We start from the raw sequence: 19,494 nt of genomic DNA, 5'->3' as shown, positions 1-19,494 counted from the left end.
TGTACTGGTCCATACTGGTCCATACTGGTCCGTACTGGTCCGTACTGGTCCATACTGGTCCGTACTGGTCCATACTGGTCCATACTGGTCCATACTGGGCGGGCATTTCCCCCACTGGGGGCGGGCACAGTCTGACCTGGCCCCGCCCCCAGCCATTGGCCACGCCCCTGCTCTGGCCCCATTGGCTGCCTGGCCCCGCCTGGCTCTCCTGGGATTGGCTGAGACCCCGCTGGGCTCCACCCCTGACGGCCCCGCCCACCTGGCCGAGCTCCTCCCCGGCGTCGACGTCACCTTCAGCTGATTGGCTGCTGCGGCTGCTGCTGACCACGCCCCCGTCTCGTTCGGCGTGAGCACTTCCGGGTTCGGCTCCACCCATTCCGGCGTTCAATAAAGGATGGCCCAGTTCAAACCAGTTCAAACCAGTTTGTCCCTGTTTGTCCCAGTTCCCTCCCAGTCTGGTCCCAGTCCCTCTTTGGTCCCAGTCCCTCCCAGTCTGGTCCCAGTCCCTCCCAGTTGCCCAAACCTCGCCCCGGTTGTGCCACCGCCAAATGCGTCACTGCCAAATAGTGATCTGTGTCCCAGCCCTAGGGCGAGGCCTTGCCAAATAGTGAGCCAAGCGCTGCCCTGGAGGGGGGGGGGAGGGGGGGTGTTGCCAAATAGTGAGCCTGGCCGCTTGCCACATACTGAGCCATTGAGTTATCCCTATAGAGAACCCCTGCCACAAAGCGAGCCGCACCTCCTGCCACATTGTGAGCCATTGAATTACCCATAGGGACCCCCTGCCACATAGTGAGCCATTGAATTACCCATAGGGACTCTCTGCCACATTGTGAGCCATTGATTTAGCCTATTGGGATCCCCCGCCAAATACTGAGCCATAGCCCTCTCCCCATATGGGACCAGACCCCCCCTGCCACATAGTGAGCCATTTCTTCAGCCCGTCGGGAACCCCCTGCCACATTGTGAGCCATTGATTTGCCCTATAGGGACCCCCTGCCACAAAGTGAGCTTCATTTCCCCCACCGCCACATAATGAGCCATTGATTTACCTATAGGGACCCCTCTGCCAAATTCTGAGCCAAAGCCCCCTCCCCATGTGGGGCCAGACCGCCCTGCCACATTGTGAGCCATTGATTTGCCCTATAGGGATCCTCTTGCCACATTGTGAATCTGACCCCACCTGCCACATAGTGAGCCATTCATCCACCCCATAGGGGTCTCCCTGCCAAATAGCGAGCCAAGCCCCCTCCCCATATTGAGTCATAGAACCCCCTGCCACATAGTGAGCTATTGATTTAGCCTATAGGGACCCCTCTGCCACAAAGTGAGCCACAACTCCCCTGTCACATTGTGAGCCATTGATTCAGCCTATTGGGATCCCCTTGCCAAATTCTGAGCCAAAGCCCCCTCCCCATATTGGACCAGACCCCGCCTGCCACATAGTGAGCCATTTCTTCAGCCCGTCGGGAACTCCCTGCCACATTGTGAGCCATGGAACCCCCTGCCAGATTGTGAGCCATTGATTTGCCCTATAGGGACCCCCTGCCACAAAGTGAGCTTCATTTCCCCCACGGCCACATAATGAGCCATTGATTTACCTATAGGGACCCCTCTGCCAAATTCTGAGCCAAAGCCCCCTCCCCATGTGGGGCCAGACCGCCCTGCCACATAGTGAGCCATTGATTTGGCCTATAGGGATCCCCTTGCCACATTGTGAATCTGACCCCACCTGCCACATAGTGAGCCATTCATCCACCCCATAGGGGTCTCCCTGCCAAATAGTGAGCCTAGCCCCCTACCCATATTGAGTCATAGAACCCCCTGCCACATAGTGAGCCATTGATTTAGCCTATAGGGACCCCTCTGCCACAAAGTGAGCCGCAACTCCCCTGCCACATAATGAGCCATTGATTCGCCCTATAGGGACCCCCCCTGCCAAATTCTGAGCCACAATTTGGGGCATTTTGGGGATTTTTGTGGGGGGCCTCAGGGGGATCTTTGGGGGAATTTTGGGGAATTTTGGGAATTTGGGGATTCCTGAATTTTGGGGACCCCCCCTGACCCCGAATTTCCCCTCCCCCACCCCCAAACTGGGCAGATTTCGGGTCATTTTGGGACCATTTTGGGCCATTTTTGGGGACAATTTTTCGTGGGAATTTGTGGGGAAAAATTGGGAAAAATTTGGAAAAATTTTCAGAAAAATTTTCAGAAAAATTTTGGGGATTTCCAAATTTTGAGTCATTTTTGGGGCCATTCTGGGACTTTTTTTTCATGGGAATTTCAGGGGAGATTTTGGGAAAATTGCGGGGAAGAAATTGGGAATTTTGGGGAATTTTGGGAAAATTTGGGGAAAAATTTTGAGAATGTTTGGGAATTTGGGAATTTTGGGACCCCCCTGACCCCGAATGTGAGCCCCTAAACGTCAAACCAGTACAAACCAGTATAAACCAGTACAAACCAGTACAAACCAGTACAAACCAGTATAAACCAGTACAAACCAGTACAAACCAGTATAAACCAGTATAAACCAGTATAAACCAGTATAAACCAGTAAGCCTGAATCCCCTCCCAGACCATTCCCAGTCCCTCCCAGTACAAACCAGTAACCCCCAGTCCCCATTTCCATTGCTAAAGCCAATTTTACTTCCCATCTAATTTGCATAAATCTGCATATTCATGATGTGGGCGGGGCCAGAGCCGTTCCCAGCCCCTCCCAGTACAAACCAGTAACCACCAACCCTCACCGGCATTGAGAACATCGACTTTATTTTGCATCTCATTTGCATAAATTTCCATCCTTAACGCCTCCGTGGCCGGCGGTGGGCGGAGCTTCCGGCGGGGGCGGGGCCTGTTCAGCTGTGGGGGGAGGGGAGAGGAGTCAGACCAGTATAGACCAGTATAAACCAGTTCAAACCAGTATAAACCAGTATCGACCAGTTTAAACCAGTATAAACCAGTAAGGATAAACTCATTCCCAGTCCCTCCCAGTACAAACCAGTAACCCCCAATCCAATCCCAGTTCATCCCAGTACAAACCAGTAACCCCAAACCCCATCCCAGTACAAACCAGTAACCCCAAATCCCCTCCCAGTACAAACCAGTAACCCCAAATCCCTCCCAGTACAAACCAGTAACCCCAAACCCCTCCCAGTTTGATCCCAGTTCCCTCCCAGTCTCTCACCTGCTCCGTGCTGCTCCGTACTGGTCCGTACTGGTCCGTACTGGTTTGTACTGGTTTGCACTGGGAGCCCCTCCGGGTCCCTCCTGCGCTTGGCGGCCTCCAGGGAGCGGCTCAGGGCCAGGGCCCGGCACTGGTTTATACTGGGAGTTACTGGTTTGGACTGGTCTGGGGCTTTTCCTTACTGGTTTGTACCGGGAAGGGCTCTGGGGTTACTGGTTTGTACTGGGATGGGGTTCGGGGGTTACTGGGAGGGACTGGGATGAACTGGGAGGGGGTTCGGGGTTACTGGTTTGTACTGGTTTGTACTGGTTTGGGGTTTGGGGTTACTGGTTTGTACTGGGAAGGAACTGGGAGGGCTCTGGGTCTTACTGGGATGAACTGGGATGAACTGGGATGAACTGGGAACGCGTTTATCCTGACTGATTTGGGGTTTTCCCTTACTGGTTTGTACTGGTTTGTACTGGTTTGGGCTCCGGGGTTACTGGTTTGTACTGGGAGGGGACTGGGAGGGGCTTTGGGGTTACTGGTTTGTACTGGTTCATACTGGGATGGGAATTTCGTTACTGGTTTGGGCTCTGCAGTTACTGGGATGAGCCCATACTGGTTTATACTGGTCCATACTGGTTTATACTGGTCCATACTGGTCCATACTGGTTTGTACTGGTTTGTACTGGTTTGTACTGGTTTATACTGGTCCATACTGGTTTTGGGACAAACGGGGAGGGTTTTGGGGGAATTTCGGGCTCTAAAATGGGCAAAAAACGGGATTTTTTGGGGGTTTTCTGCCTTTACTGGTCTGTACTGGTCCGTACTGGTTTATACTGGTCCTTACTGGTCCGTACTGGTCCATACTGGTCCGTACTGGTCCGTACTGGTTTATACTGGTCCATACTGGTCCGCACTGGTCCATACTGGTCTGTACTGGTCCATACTGGTCTGTACTGGTCCATACTGGTCCATACTGGTCCGTACTGGTCCGTACTGGTCCGTACTGGTCCATACTGGTCCATACTGGTCTATACTGGTTTATACTGGTCCATACTGGTCCATACTGGTCAGTACTGGTTTATACTGGTCCTTACTGGTCCTTACTGGTCCTTACTAGTCCGTACTGGTCCGTACTGGTCCATACTGGTTTATACTGGTCCATACTGGTCCATAGTGGTCAGTACTGGTCCGTACTGGTCCTTACTGGTCCTTACTGGTCCTTACTGGTCCTGGTACTGGTCCATACTGGTTTATACTGGTCGTACTCGTACTGGCATGTTACTGGCCATACTGTGTACTGGTCATACTGGCCATACTGGCATACTGGCGTATGGTCCATACTGCCGTACTGCCATACTCCATACTGGCATACTGACGACCCTGAATACTGTTACCCATACTGGTCCGTACTGGTCCATACTGGTCCGTACTGGTCCGTACTGGTCCGTACTGGTCCATACTGGTTTATACTGGTCCGTACTGGTCAGTACTGGTCCGTACTGGTCCTTACTGGTCCTTACTGGTCCTTACTGGTCCGTACTGGTCCGTACTGGTCCATACTGGTTTATACTGGTCCGGACTGGTCCGTACTGGTCCGTACTGGTCTGTACTGGTCCATACTGGTCTGTACTGGTCCGTACTGGTCCTTACTGGTCCATACTGGTCCATACTGGTCCGTACTGGTCCATACTGGTCCGTACTGGTCCATACTGGTCCATACTGGTCCATACTGGTCCGTACTGGTCCGTACTGGTCCATACTGGTCCGTACTGGTCCGTACTGGTCCATACTGGTCTGTACTGGTTTATACTGGTCCATACTGGTTTATACTGGTCCGTACTGGTCCATACTGGTCCATACTGGTCCATACTGGTCTGTACTGGTCTGTACTGGTCCGTACTGGTCCATACTGGTCTATACTGGTCCGTACTGGTCCGTACTGGTCCGTACTGCTCTGTACTGGTCCATACTGGTCTGTACTGGTTTATACTGGTCCATACTGGTTTATACTGGTCCGTACTGGTCCATACTGGTCCGTACTGGTCCATACTGGTCCGTACTGGTCCGTACTGGTCCGTACTGGTCCATACTGGTCCATACTGGTCCATACTGGGCGGGCATTTCCCCCACTGGGGGCGGGCACAGTCTGACCTGGCCCCACCCCCAGCCATTGGCCACGCCCCCGCTCTGGCCCCATTGGCTGCCTGGCCCCGCCTGGCTCTCCTGGGATTGGCTGAGACCCCGCTGGGCTCCACCCCTGACGGCCCCGCCCACCTGGCCGAGCTCCTCCCCGGCGTCGACGTCACCTTCAGCTGATTGGCTGCTGCGGCTGCTGCTGACCACGCCCCCGTCTCGTTCGGCGCGAGCACTTCCGGGTTCGGCTCCACCCATTCCGGCGTTCAATAAAGGATGGCCCAGTTCAAACCAGTTCAAACCAGTTTGTCCCTGTTTGTCCCAGTTCCCTCCCAGTCTGGTCCCAGTCCCTCCCAGTTTGATCCCAGTCCCTCCCAGTTGCCCAAACCTCGCCCCGGTTGTGCCACCGCCAAATGCGTCGCTGCCAAATAGTGATCTGTGTCCCAGCCCTAGGGCGAGGCCTTGCCAAATACTGAGCCAAGCTCTGCCCTGGTGGGGGGGAGGGGGGGTGTTGCCAAATAGTGAGCCTGGCCGCTTGCCACATACTGAGCCATTGAGTTATCCCTATAGGGAACTCCTGCCACAAAGCGAGCCGCACCTTCTGCCACATTGCGAGCCATTGACTTACCCATAGGGACCCCCTGCCACATAGTGAGCCATTGAATTACCCATTGGGACCCCCTGCCACATAGTGAGCCATTGACTCACCCTATAGGGAGCCCCTGCCACAAAGTGAACCAACCCCTCTGCCAGATTGTGAGCCATTGAATTACCCATAGGGACTCCCTGCAACATACTGAGCTATTGATTTAGCCTATTGGGATCCCCCACCAAATACTGAGCCATAGCCCTCTCCCCATATGGGACCAGACCCCCCCGCCATATAGTGAGCCATTAATTTACCCTATAGGGAACCCTTGCCACAAAGTGAGCCTCAACCCTCTGCCAAATTGTGAGCCATTGATATAGCCGATAGGGACTCCTCTGCCAAATACTGAGCCAAAGCCCCCTCCCCATATTGAGCCATAGGACCCCCTGCCACATAGTGAGCCATTGATTTGCCCTATAGGGATCCCCTTGCCACATTGTGACTCTGACCCCACCTGCCACATAGTGAGCCATTCATCCACCCCATAGGGGTCTCCCTGCCAAATAGTGAGCCTAGCCCCCTCCCCATATTGAGTCATAGAACCCCCTGCCACACAGTGAGCTATTGATGTAGCCTATAGGGACCCCTCTGCCACAAAGTGAGCCGCAACTCCCCTGCCACATAATGAGCCATTGATTCGCCCTATAGGGACCCCCCCTGCCGAATTCTGAGCCACAATTTGGGGATTTTTGTGGGGGGCCTCAGGAGGATTTTTGGGGGAATTTTGGGGAATTTTGGGAATTTGGGGATTCCTGAATTTTGGGGACCCCCCCTGACCCCGAATTTCCCCTCCCCCACCCCCAAACTGGGCAGATTTCGGGTCATTTTGGGACCGTTTTGGGCCATTTTTGGGGACAATTTTTCGTGGGAATTTGTGGGGAAAAATTGGGAAAAATTTGGAAAAATTTTCAGAAAAATTTTCAGAAAAATTTTGGGGATTTCCAAATTTTGAGTCATTTTTGGGGCCATTCTGGGACTTTTTTTTCATGGGAATTTCGGGGAGATTTTGGGAAAATTGCGGGGAAGAAATTGGGAATTTTGGGGAATTTTGGGAAAATTTGGGGAAAAATTTTGAGAATGTTTGGGAATTTGGGAATTTTGGGACCCCCCTGACCCCGAATGTGAGCCCCTAAACCTCAAACCAGTATAAACCAGTACAAACCAGTATAAACCAGTATAAACCAGTACAAACCAGTACAAACCAGTACAAACCAGTATAAACCAGTAAGCCTGAATCCCCTCCCAGACCATTCCCAGTCCCTCCCAGTACAAACCAGTAACCCCCAGTCCCCATTTCCATTGCTAAAGCCAATTTTACTTCCCATCTAATTTGCATAAATCTGCATATTCATGATGTGGGTGGGGCCAGAGCCGTTCCCAGCCCCTCCCAGTACAAACCAGTAACCACCAACCCTCACCGGCATTGAGAACATCGACTTTATTTTGCATCTCATTTGCATAAATTTCCATCCTTAACGCCTCCGTGGCCGGCGGTGGGCGGAGCTTCTGGCGGGGGCGGGGCCTGTTCAGCTGTGGGGGGAGGGGAGAGGAGTCAGACCAGTATAGACCAGTTTAAACCGGTATAAACCAGTTCAAACCAGTTTAAACCAGTATAAACCAGTATAAACCAGTATAGACCAGTTTAAACCAGTATAAACCAGTATAAACCAGTATAAACCAGTAAGGATAAACTCATTCCCAGTCCCTCCCAGTCCAAACCAGTAACTCACAATCCAATCCCAGTTCATCCCAGTACAAACCAGTAACCCCAAACCCCCTCCCAGTACAAACCAGTAACCCCAAATCCCTCCCAGTTTGATCCCAGTTCCCTCCCAGTCTCTCACCTGCTCCGTGCTGCTCCGTACTGGTTTGTACTGGTCCGTACTGGTTCGTACTGGTTTGCACTGGGAGCCCCTCCGGGTCCCTCCTGCGCTTGGCGGCCTCCAGGGAGCGGCTCAGGGCCAGGGCCCGGCACTGGTTTATACTGGGAGTTACTGGTTTGGACTGTTCTGGGGCTTTTCCTTACTGGTTTGTACTGGGAAGGGCTCTGGGGTTACTGGTTTGTACTGGGATGGGGTTCGGGGGTTACTGGGAGGGACTGGGATGAACTGGGAGGGGGTTCGGGATTACTGGTTTGTACTGGTTTGGACTGGTTTGGGGTTCGGGGTTACTGGTTTGTACTGGGAAGGAACTGGGAGGGCTCTGGGTCTTACTGGGATGAACTGGGATGAACTGGGATGAACTGGGAACGCGTTTATCCTGACTGATTTGGGGTTTTCCCTTACTGGTTTGTACTGGTTTGTACTGGTTTGGGCTCCGGGGTTACTGGTTTGTACTGGGAGGGGACTGGGAGGGGCTTTGGGGTTACTGGTTTGTACTGGTTCATACTGGGATGGGAATTTCGTTACTGGTTTGGGCTCTGCGGTTACTGGGATGAGCCCATACTGGTTTATACTGGTTTGTACTGGTTTGTACTGGTTTATACTGGTCCATACTGGTTTTGGGACAAACGGGGAGGGTTTTGGGGGAATTTCGGGCTCTAAAATGGGCAAAAAACGGGATTTTGGGGGGTTTTTCTGCCTTTACTGGTCTGTACTGGTTTATACTGGTCTATACTGGTCCATACTGGTCCGTACTGGTCCATACTGGTCCGTACTGGTCCGTACTGGTCCATACTGGTCCATACTGGTCCATACTGGTTTATACTGGTCCATACTGGTCCATACTGGTCCATACTGGTCTATACTGGTCCATACTGGTTTATACTGGTCCATACTGGTCCGTACTGGTCCGTACTGGTCCGTACTGGTCCGTACTGGTCCATACTGGTCCATACTGGTCCATACTGGTTTATACTGGTCCATACTGGTTTATACTGGTCCATACTGGTCCGTACTGGTCCGTACTGGTCCGTACTGGTCCATACTGGTTTATACTGGTCCGTACTGGTCTGTACTGGTCCATACTGGTCTGTACTGGTCCGTACTGGTCTACTGGTCCGTACTGGTCCATACTGGTCCATACTGGTCCGTACTGGTCCATACTGGTCCATACTGGTCTATATTGGTCCATACTGGTCCATACTGGTCTATACTGGTCCATACTGGTCCGTACTGGTCCGTACTGGTCCATACTGGTCCATACTGGTCTGTACTGGTCACTCACCGCCAGCTCTCGGTTCTCTCGGATCCTCCGGAGCTGCCCCCGCCAGAGGGGGGAGGGGCGACCGTCTGGGGGGGGCGAGATCCCAAAATTCCCAAATTTTTACCCCAAAATTCCCAAATTTTTCCTCAAAATTTCCCCCAAAAATCCCCAAATTTTTCCCCCTAAATTCCCAAAACTTCCCCGAAAAATTCCCAAATTTCGACCCCCAGATTTTCAATTTTTGTCCCCAAAAATTCCCAAAATTTTTTCAAAAATTCCTTTGAATTTTATCCCTAAAATTCCCAAATATTTTCTGCCCAAAATTCCCAAATTTTTCCCCCCAATTTTTTTCCCCAAAATTCCAAAATTTTACCCCAAAAATTCTTAAAATTTTACCCCAAAATTCCCAAATTTTTACCCCAAAATTCCCAATTTCTCCTCATGATTTCCCCAAAAATCCCCAAATTTTTGCCCCTAAATTCCAAAACTTCCCCTAAAAATTCCCAAATTTCCACCCCCAAATTTTCAATTTTTGTCCCCAAAAATTCCCAAAATTTTTTCAAAAATTCTTTTCTACTTTATCCCTAAAATTCCCAAATTTTTACCCCCCAATTGCTGAATTTACCTGCAAAATTCCAAAATTTTACCCCAAAAATTCTCAACATTTTCCCCCAAAATTCGCAAATTTCCCCCAAAATTTCCCAAAAAATTCCCAAATTTTGACCCCAAATTTTCAATTTTTGTCCCCAAAAATTCCCAAAATTTTTCCAAAAATTCCTTTAAATTTTATCCCTAAAATTCCCAAATATTTTCTGCCCAAAATTCCCAAATTTTTACTCCAAAAAATCCCATTTTTACCCCCCCAAATTTTTCCCCAAAATTCCAAAATTTTACCCCAAAAATTCTTAAAATTTTACCCCAAAATTCCCAAATTTTTACCCCAAAATTCCCAATTTCTCCTCATGATTTCCCCAAAAATCCCCAAATTTTTGCCCCTAAATTCCCAAAACTTCCCCTAAAAATTCCCAAATTTCCACCCCCAAATTTTCAATTTTTGTCCCCAAAAATTCCCAAAGTTGTGTCAAAAATTCCTTTAAATTTTACCCCCAAAATTCCCCAATTTTTACTCCGAAAAATCCCAAATTTTCACCCCCCCAAATTTTTCCCCAAAATTCCAAAATTTTACCCCAAAAATTCTCAAATTTTTACCCCAAAATTCCCCAATTTTTCCTCAAAATTTCCCTAAAAATCCCCCAAGTTTTGCCCCAAAATTCCCCAAATTTTCCCCAAATTTCCCCTAAAAATTCCCAAATTTCGACCCCAAATTTTCAACTTTTGTGCCCAAAAATTCCCAATTTTTAGTCCAAAATTTTTGCCAAAAAATCTGAAATTTTACCCCAAAATTCCTCATTTTATCCCCAAATTTTCCCCAAAAATCCCCAAATTTCGAACCCAAAATTCCCCAATTCTCCATCAAAAATTCCCAAATTCCCCCCAAAAGATTCCCAAAATTTCCACCCCAAATTTCCCATTTTTTTCCCAAAATTCAAAATTTCCTCCTTCAAATTCCCAAATTTTACCCCCAAAATTCCAAAATTTCCCCTAAAAATTCCTCAATTATTCCCCAAAATTTCCCCCCAAATTCTCAAATTTTACCCCAAAAATTCCCAAAATTTTTCCCCAAAATTCCCCAAATTTTTTTGCCAAAAAATCTGAAATTTTACCCCAAAAGTCCAAATTTTATCCCCAAATTTCCACCCCAAATTCCCAAATTATTCCTCCAAATTTCCCCAAATTATTCCCAATTTTTCCCCAAAAAATTCCCAAATTTTGAACCCAAAATTCCCAAATTGTTCATCCCAAAATTCTCAAATTTTACTCCAAAAATTCCACATCTTTTGCAAAAAATTCCTTATTTTACCCAAAATTCTAATTCTTTCCCCAAAATTCTCGAATTTTTCCAAAAAATTCCCAAATTTTCTCCTTAAATTCCAAAAATTTTTTCCCAAAGTTCCCAAATTTCTCCCCCCAAAATTCCCAAAGTTTGACCCCAAAATTTTGAAATTTTACCTCAAAATTCCCCAAAAATCCCAATTTGTGGCCAAAACCCCCAAATTTCTGCCCCTGAATTTCCCCTAAAAATTCCTCAATTCTTCCCCAAAATTTTCCAAAATTCCTCAAATTTTACCCCAAAAATCCCAAATTTTTTCCCCAAAATTCCCCAAATTTTTGCCAAAATTATCTGAAACTTTACCCCCAAAATTCCAAATTTTGTCCCCAAATTTCCACCCCAAATTCCCAAATTATTCCCTGAATTTTACCAAAATTATTCCCAAATTTTCCCCAAAAATTCCCAAATTGTGAACCCAAAATTCTCAAATTCCCCCCAAAAGAATCCCAAAATTTCCACCCCAAATTTCCCATTTTTTTCCCAAAATTCAAAATTTCCTCCTTCAAATTCCCAAATTTTACCCCCCAAATTCCAAAATTTCCCCTAAAAATTCCTCAATTCTTCCCCAAAATTTTTTCCCCAAAATACTCAAATTTTCCCCCAAAAATTCCCAATTTTTTTCCCCAAAATTCCCCAAATTTTTGCCAAAAAAATCTGAAATTTTACCCCCAAAATTCCAAATTTTATCCCCAAATTTCCACCCAAAATTTCCAAATTATTCCTCCAAATTCCCCAAAATTCCCCAATTGTTTGGCCCCAAACCCCCAAATTTCTGCCCCTGAATTTCCCCTAAAAATTCCTCAATTCTTCCCCAATTTTACCCCAAAAATTCCCAATTTTTTCCCCAAATTTTTTTGCCAAAAAATCTGAAATTTTACCCCAAAATTCCAAATTTTATCCCCAAATTTCCACCCCAAATTCTTCCCAATTTTTCCCCAAAAATTCCCAAATTCTGACCCCAAAATTCCCAAAATTTCTTCCAAAATCCCCCCAAATTTCCCGACTTTCCCAACCGAAATTCCAGAATTTCCTTCCCCAAAAATCCCCAAATTTTCCCCCAAAATTCCAAAATCCTTCCCTGCAAAATTCCCAAATTTCACCCCAAAAATTCCCAATTTTTTCCCCCAAATTTTCCAAATTTTACCCCAAAATTCCCCAAATTTTTCCCCAAAACTTTCCCAAATTTTCCTCTTCAGAAATCCCCAAATTTTTCCTTCAAATTCCCAATTTTTACCCCCAAAATTCCCAAGGTTTTCCAAGACAATCCCCAAAATTTTCCCCAAAAATTCCCAAATTTTGAACCCAAAATTCCCAAATTTTACCCCAAAACTCCCAATTTTCTCCCCGAAACTTTGGAAAAAATTCCCAGTTTTTCTGCCCCCAACTTTCCCCTAAAAATCCCCAAATTGTTCCACCAAATTCCAAAATTTTCCCCCCAAAATTCCCAAATTTTTTCCCCAAAATTCCCCAAATTTTTCCCCAAAAATTCCCCAAAATTTCGCACTCCAAAGTTTCAAATTTTTCCTCCAAAATTCCCAAATTTTCCCTCCAAAATTCCATTTTTTCTCCCCAAAATTCCCTTTTTTCCCCCGAAAATTTTCCCCCATTTTTCCCTTTTCCCCCCAAATTTTCATTTCCCCTCAAATCCCAAAATTTCCCCCAAAATTCCAATTTTTCTCCCCCAAAATTCCAAATTTTTCCAAATAATTTTCCAATTTTCTCCCCGAATTCCCCTTTCAATAGAAAATTCCAATTTTTCTCCCAAAATTCCCATTTTTCTTCCCCAAATCCCATTTTTTCCTAAAATTCCCCTTTTTCTTCCCCAATTTTGTCCAAAATTCCCAAATTTCCGTCCCAAAATTCCAAATTTTCCCCCAAAAATTCCCATTTTTCCCAAATTTTCTCCAAAAATTCCCAATTTCCTCTCCAAATTCCCATTTCCCCCAATTTTCCCCACATTCCCATTTTTCCCCTCAAAAATTCCCAATTCTCCCCTGAAAATTCCCTTTTTTCCCAAAATTCCCAAATTTCCCCCAAATTTCCCCATTTTTTCCTCCAAATCCCCATTTCCCCTTGAAAATTCCATTTTTACCCCCAAAATTCCCACTTTGCCCCCAAAATTCCCATTTTTTCCACAAAATTCCCCAAATTTCCCCAATTTTCCCCATCAAAATTCCCATTTTTATTCCCAAAAAATTCCATTTTTCATTCCCAAAAATTCCATTTTCCCCAAAATTCCCATTTTTATTCCCAAAAAATTCCAATTTTCATTCCCAAAATCCCCATTTTTATTCCTAAAAATTTCATTTTCCCCCCAAAATTTCCATTTCTATTCCCCCAAATTCCCATTTTCTTCCCAAAAATTCCCAATTTTTTCCCAAAAAATCCAATTTTTCCCCAATTTCCCATTCTTACTCCCCCAAATTCCCATTTTTATTCCCAAAATTTCAATTTCTTTTCCCAAATTTTCCCATTTTTCCTCCAATTTCCCCAAATTTCCCCATTTTCTTCCAAAAAATCCCAATTTTTCCCAAAACATCGTTTTTTTCCCAAAATCCCATTTTCCCCCATCAAAATTCCCATTTTCCCCAAAATTCCCATTTTTATTCCCAAAAATTTCATTTTTCCAAAAAAATCAAATTTTCTCCCAAATTTCCAATTTTTATTCCCAAAATTTCATTTTCCCAAAAAACCCCATTTTTTCTCCAAATTCCCTTTTTTCCCAAAATTCCATTTCCTCATCAAAATTCCCATTTTTATTCCGCAAATTTCCCATTTTTTCCTCCAATTTTCCCCCAAAATTCCCATTTATCCCCCAAAATTTTCCCTAAACTCCCAATTCCCCCCAAAATTCCAATTTTTCACCAAAATTTTTCATTTTTATCCCAAATTTCCCCATCGAAATTCCCAATTTTATTCCCAAAATTTCCATTTCTTTTCCCCAAATTTTCCCATTTTCTTCCCAAAAATCCCCATTTTTCCCAAAATCCCAATTCTTCCCCATCAAAATCCCATTTTTTCCCAAAATTCCCATTTTCCCCCCCAATTTTCCCCAAACTCCCCAAATTAAATTCTTTCCCCCCAAAAATTCCAATTTCTCACCAAAATTTTCATTTTTATCCCAAATTTTCCCCAAATTTTCCCATTTTCTTCCCAAAAATTCCATTTTTCCCCCAAATTTTCCCCAAACTCCCAATTTCCCCCAAAATTCAATTATTTCCCCCCAAAATTCCAAATTTTCACCAAAATTCCCATTTCGATTCCCCAAAATTTCAAATTCTTTTCCCAAATTTTCCCATTTTCTTCCTAAAAATCCCAATTTTGCCCAAAATCCCAATTTCCCCATCAAAATTCCCATTTTCCCCCAAAATTCCCATTTTTTCCAAAATTCCATTTTTCAAAAAAATCCATTTTTTTCCCCAATTTCCAATTTTTATTCCCAAAATTTCCATTCTTTCCCAAAAACCCCATTTTTTCCCCAAATTCCCTTTTTTCCCCAAAAATTCCATTTTCCCATCAAAATTTCCATTTTTATTCCCAAAAATTCCATTTTTTCCAAAAATCCCCATTTTTATTCCTAAAAATTTCATTTTCCCCCCAAAATTTCCATCTTTATTCCCCCAAATTCCCATTTTCTTCCCAAAAATTCCCAATTTTTTCCCAAAAAATCCAATTTTTCCCCAATTTCCCATTCTTACTCCCCCAAATTCCCATTTTTATTCCCAAAATTTCAATTACTTTTCCTCCAATTTCCCCAAATTTTCCCATTTTTTCCCAAAAATCCCAGTTTTTCCCAAAATCCCAATTTTTCCCCACCAAAATTCCCATTTTCATTCCCAAAAATTCCAATTTTCCCCAAAAATTCCCATTTTTTCCCAAAATTCCCATTTTTATTCCCAAAAATTCCCATTTTCCCCCAAATTTTCCCCAAACTCCCAATCTTCCCCCCAAATTCAATTATTTCCCCCCCAAATCCCAAATTTCCCCATCAAAATTCCCAATTTTATTCCCAAAATTTCCATTTCTTTTCCCAAAAATTCCCATTTTTCCTCCAACTTCCCCAAATTTTCCCATTTACTTCCCAAAAATCCCAATTTTTCCCAAAATCCCAATTTTCCCCACCAAAATTCCCATTTTCCCCAAAATTCCCATTTTTATTCCCAAAAATTTCATTTTTCCAAAAAAATCAAATTTTCTCCCCAATTTCCAATTTTTATTCCCAAAATTTCATTTTCCCAAAAAACCCCATTTTTTCTCCAAATTCCCTTTTTTCCCAAAATTCCATTTTCCCATCAAAATTCCCATTTTTATTCCGCAAATTTCCCATTTTTTCCTCCAATTTTCCCCCAAAATTCCCATTTATCCCCCAAAATTTTCCCTAAACTCCCAATTCCCCCCAAAATTCCAATTTTTCACCAAAATTTTCATTTTTACCCCAAATTTCCCCATCAAAATTCCCAATTTTATTCCCAAAAAATTCCATTTTTCCCCCCAAATTTTCCCAAAACTCCCCAAATTATTTCCCCCAAAATTCCGATTTTGCACCAAAATTTTCATTTTTATCCCAAATTTTCCCCAAATTTTCTTTTCTTCCCAAAAATCCCATTTTTTCCCAAATCCCAAATTTTCCCAACCAAAATTCCCATTTTTATTCCCCAAAATTTCAATTATTTTTCCTCCAATTTCCCCAAATTTTCCCATTTTCTTCCCAAAAATCCCATTTTTTCCCAAAATCCCAATATTTTCCCCACCAAAATTCCCATTTTTATTCCCCAAAAATTCCAATTTTTCCCCCCAAAATCCCCATTTTTCCCCCCAAATTTTCCCCAAACTCCCCCAAAATTCAATTCTTTCCCCCCCAATTCCGATTTTTCACCAAAATTTTCCTTTTTCCCCCCAAATTTCCGTCGTTTACCTGCGAAGCTCCAGTCGGGGAGCTCCCTGAGGGGGCCGGGGCACAAACCCTGCCTGGGAAACCCAAAATGGCCCAAATTGCACCCAAAATTCCACGGGAATTGCCCAAAACTTCAGGGAAAAAATCCCAAAATTTGGGGAAAAAAATCCCCCAAAAATTTGAGAAAATCTCCCCAAAATTTTGATTAAGGATCCCCAAAAATTTTCCCCAAAATTTCCAACAGAAATTCCCCAAAAATTTGGGATAAAACGGCCAAAAATGGTAAAAAAAAATCGGGGAAAAAAAAATTAAAATTTTGGGGAAAAAATCCCAAAAATTTGGAAAAAAAGCCACCAAAAAATTTGGATAAATCCCCAAAATTGGGGAACTTTCACCCAAAAATTCCAACAGAAATTCCCATAAAATTTGGAGTAAAAATTGCCAAAATTTGGGAAAAAAAGTCCGAAAATTTGGGGAAAAATGCCAAAAATATTGGAGAAAATCTCCCCAAAATTGGGGAAGTTTTCACCCAAAATTTGGGATAAAATGGCCAAAATTGGTTTAAAAAATTGGGAAAAAAAAAAAAAAAATTTTGGAAAAAAATCTCAAAATTTGCGGAAAAAAATCCCCCAAACTTGGGGAATTTTCACCCAAAATTCCAACAGAAATTCCCAAGAAATTTGGGAAAAAAAAATTTGGGGGAAAAATTTGAGAAAATCTCCCCAAAATTTTGGATCAAAATCCCCAAAATTTCCAACAGAAATTCCCCCCAAAATTGGGATAAAACAACCAAAACTGGTAAAAAAAATCGGGCAAAAAAAGCAAAATTTTGGGGCAAAATCTCCCAAAATTTTGGATTAAAAAACCCCCAAATTGGGGAATTTTCCTCCAAAATTCCAACGGAAATTCTCATAAAATTAGGGCAAAAAATCCCCCAAATTTGAGAAAATCTCCCCAAAATTTTGGATTAAAAATCCCCAAAATTGGGGAATTTTCCCCCAAAATTCCAAAAGAAATTCCCATAAAATTCAGATTAAAAAATCCCAAAATTTGGGGGAAAAAATCCCAAAAATATTCAGGAAAGAAATTCCCAAAATTTGAGAAAATCTCCTCAAATTTTGTGACTTTTCACCCAAAATTTTCAAATTTTCACCCAAAACTTGGGATAAAACGGGCAAAATTGGTTAAAAAAATTGGGGAAAAATATAAAATTTTGGGGAAAAAAATCTCAAAATTTGGGAAAAAAAAGCCACCAAAAATTCTGGGACAAAAATCCCAAAATTTTGGAAAAAATCCCCAAAATTGGGGAATTTTAACCCAAGAATTCCAACGGAAATTCCCACAAAATTTGGGAAAAAATCCCAAAATTTGGGGAAAAAAATTCCCAAAAATTTTGAGAAAATCTCCCCAAAATTTTGGATCAAAATCCCCAAAATTTCCCACAGAAATTCCCCCCAAATTTGGGATAAAACGGCCAAAATTGGTAAAAAAAAAAATTGAGCAAAAATATAAAATTTTGGGAAAAAAAAATCTCAAAATTTTGGGGAAAAAAATTCCCCAAAAATTTGAGAAAATCTCCCCAAAATTCTCGATCAAAATCCCCAAAATTGGGGAATTTTCACCCAAAATCCCAACAGAAATTCCCATAAAATTCAGATCAAAAATTCCCAAAATTTGGGGAAAAAATTTCTGAAACTCGAAGGAAAATTCCCAAAATTTGAGGAAAAATCTGAAAAATTTTCAGAAAAATCCCCAAAATTTGGGTAAAATTCAAAATATTTTGAAAAAATCCCGAAAATGTGAGGAAAATCTCGAATTTTATCCCCGAACGACGTTTGAGGGGAAAATCCTCCAAATTCTGAGGGGAAATAAAGAAATTTGAGACAAACCCCAAAATTTGAAGAGATTTCCTAAAATTTTGCCAAAAAAACCCCAAAATTCCCACAAATTTCACCAAAAACCCCAAAATTCCAAAATCCGCCCAAAATCGCCACAAAATTCCCCAAAATTTTTTAAAAAACGGCGGGAAAATGCAAATCCCGCCGAATTTCCCTGAAACCTCGCGAGAAAACGGCGAAATTCCCGCCAAACCCTCCCTGAAGCCACGCCCCTCCGTTAAGCCCCGCCTCCTGACTCACGACTCTCTCCATTGGCCGATCCGCTGCGGTGGGCGGGGCAAGGGGCGGAGCGATCTCGCCTGCAGCTCCGCTGGGAGGACGAGAACGCCAATCAAAGCAAGTCACGCCCACCTCCATATAACCCCGCCCACTCCCATTGAAACCACGCCCACCGAATCAAAACCGCAATCAAACCACGCCACACCCTCTTAGGCCACACCCACCTCCTGTTTAACCCTTCATTAACCCCTCCTGCCCCTCCCCCGCCCCTCAGGAGCCCTCCCGGGGCCTCCCCGGGACGAACCGAGCCGGAGCGCCCTGCGCGCCGCCATCTTGGACACGGCAGGAAGTGACGTCAGCGCGCACGCTTTGCGTCAGGCGTGACCATCGGGATGCCGCCATGTTGTACGGAATTTCCTTGAAAGGGCGGCCATTTTCTGATGGATGCCCTGAGCGCCGCCATTTTGTACGGAAGGAACCGGAAGCGCCGCCATTTTGAGGCTGAGGTTGGGGGGGTTAAACTTTTTGCGGGATTTTCGGCTTTTTTCGTTTACTTTTCTTTTTACTTTGAGTATTTTAATTTTTTAATAATTTTTCCGACTTTTCCAGAGTTTATTTTTATTCTCAGACATTTTTAGTACTTTTTGGTTTATTTCGAGAATTTTTTGAGCTTTTTTTTCCGATTCGGGAAGATTTTTAAGGGTTTTAAAAATAATTTCGAAGCTTTTTTAAGGGTTTTTATTTCGAAGGCTTTTTTTTGAAGGTTTTCTTTTGGTACACTTTGACGCTTTTCTAGAGCCTTTTTTAAAATTTCGGACTTTTTTGGTGTTTTTAATTAAATTTTTAATATTTTTAATTTGCTTTCAGGTAAATTTGATTCCCTTTTCGTCTTTTTTACACGTTTTTAAATCTGGTATTTTAAGTCTGGAATTGTTTTACTTTTTTTTTTTAATTTTAAAGATTTTCCTGTGCTGTTTTTGGAATTGCATTTTTATTTTTTAAATTTTATTTCTATTACCCTTTTTTAAAATTTTGAGGCTTTTTAGGAGTATTTTATGAAATTTACGGCTTTAAAACATTTTCTTAGTCTTTTTACGGTGTTCTCTGAGGACTTTGAGGCTTTTTTAAGGTATTTCTGTGGCGTTTCATTCTTTTCCGGGCATTTTGAGGAATTTTATCCTTTTTAGGGACTTTTTTGCGGAGTTTAGGACTTTTAAAAGTCTTTTTTAGGGATTTTTTTATGATTTGAGCCTTTTTTGGACTAATTTTTAAAACTTCAATTATTTCTCCGGCTTTTTCGTGACTTCCCCTCACGAAATCCCCGGCCCCGCGTCTCTCGCAGTCTCCGCCCCCTTGGACGGAATAATTTTCCCCTCGCCGCCGCAATTTTCGGCAATTTTGTTAAAAAATCCGAGAATTTATGTGTTTTTGATGGAG

The 19,494-nt window shown here is 43.7% G+C and overlaps 1 protein-coding gene across 1 annotated transcript; it reads right to left on the bottom strand.

Annotated features, from left to right (window-relative positions):
* Positions 1 to 7,370: 7,370 nt before the first annotated feature.
* On the bottom strand, positions 7,371 to 18,406 carry MRPL52 (mitochondrial ribosomal protein L52). The gene is made up of 6 exons (XM_030970686.1): positions 18,362 to 18,406; positions 18,079 to 18,148; positions 15,962 to 16,014; positions 9,117 to 9,181; positions 7,796 to 7,925; positions 7,371 to 7,481 (listed from the first exon to the last, which is right to left on the bottom strand). Exons 1-6 carry the CDS (start codon positions 18,387 to 18,389, stop codon positions 7,402 to 7,404), a joined length of 426 nt encoding a protein of 141 aa, XP_030826546.1. The 5' UTR covers positions 18,390 to 18,406; the 3' UTR covers positions 7,371 to 7,401.
* Positions 18,407 to 19,494: the final 1,088 nt, after the last annotated feature.

This window comes from Camarhynchus parvulus, unplaced genomic scaffold (genome assembly GCF_901933205.1).
Source record: "Camarhynchus parvulus unplaced genomic scaffold, STF_HiC, whole genome shotgun sequence".
In the NCBI taxonomy this organism is placed as follows: Eukaryota; Metazoa; Chordata; class Aves; order Passeriformes; family Thraupidae; genus Camarhynchus; species Camarhynchus parvulus.
Note: the sequence above shows the minus strand (reverse complement) of the source record. Positions and strands in the feature narration are given on the sequence as shown.

Bases quoted from the DNA above. Each gene is read 5' to 3' on its own strand.
- MRPL52 (XM_030970686.1), bottom strand. From the start codon at position 18,389: ATGGCGGCGCGCAGGGCGCTCCGGCTCG. The intron at 18,149-18,361 runs GTTCGTCCCGGG...TCGTCCTCCCAG, and splicing joins GCGCAGGGCGCTCCGGCTCG to CGGAGCTGCAGGCGAGATCG. The intron at 9,182-15,961 runs GTAAACGACGGA...CGCCCCCCCCAG, and splicing joins CCCCGACTGGAGCTTCGCAG to ACGGTCGCCCCTCCCCCCTC.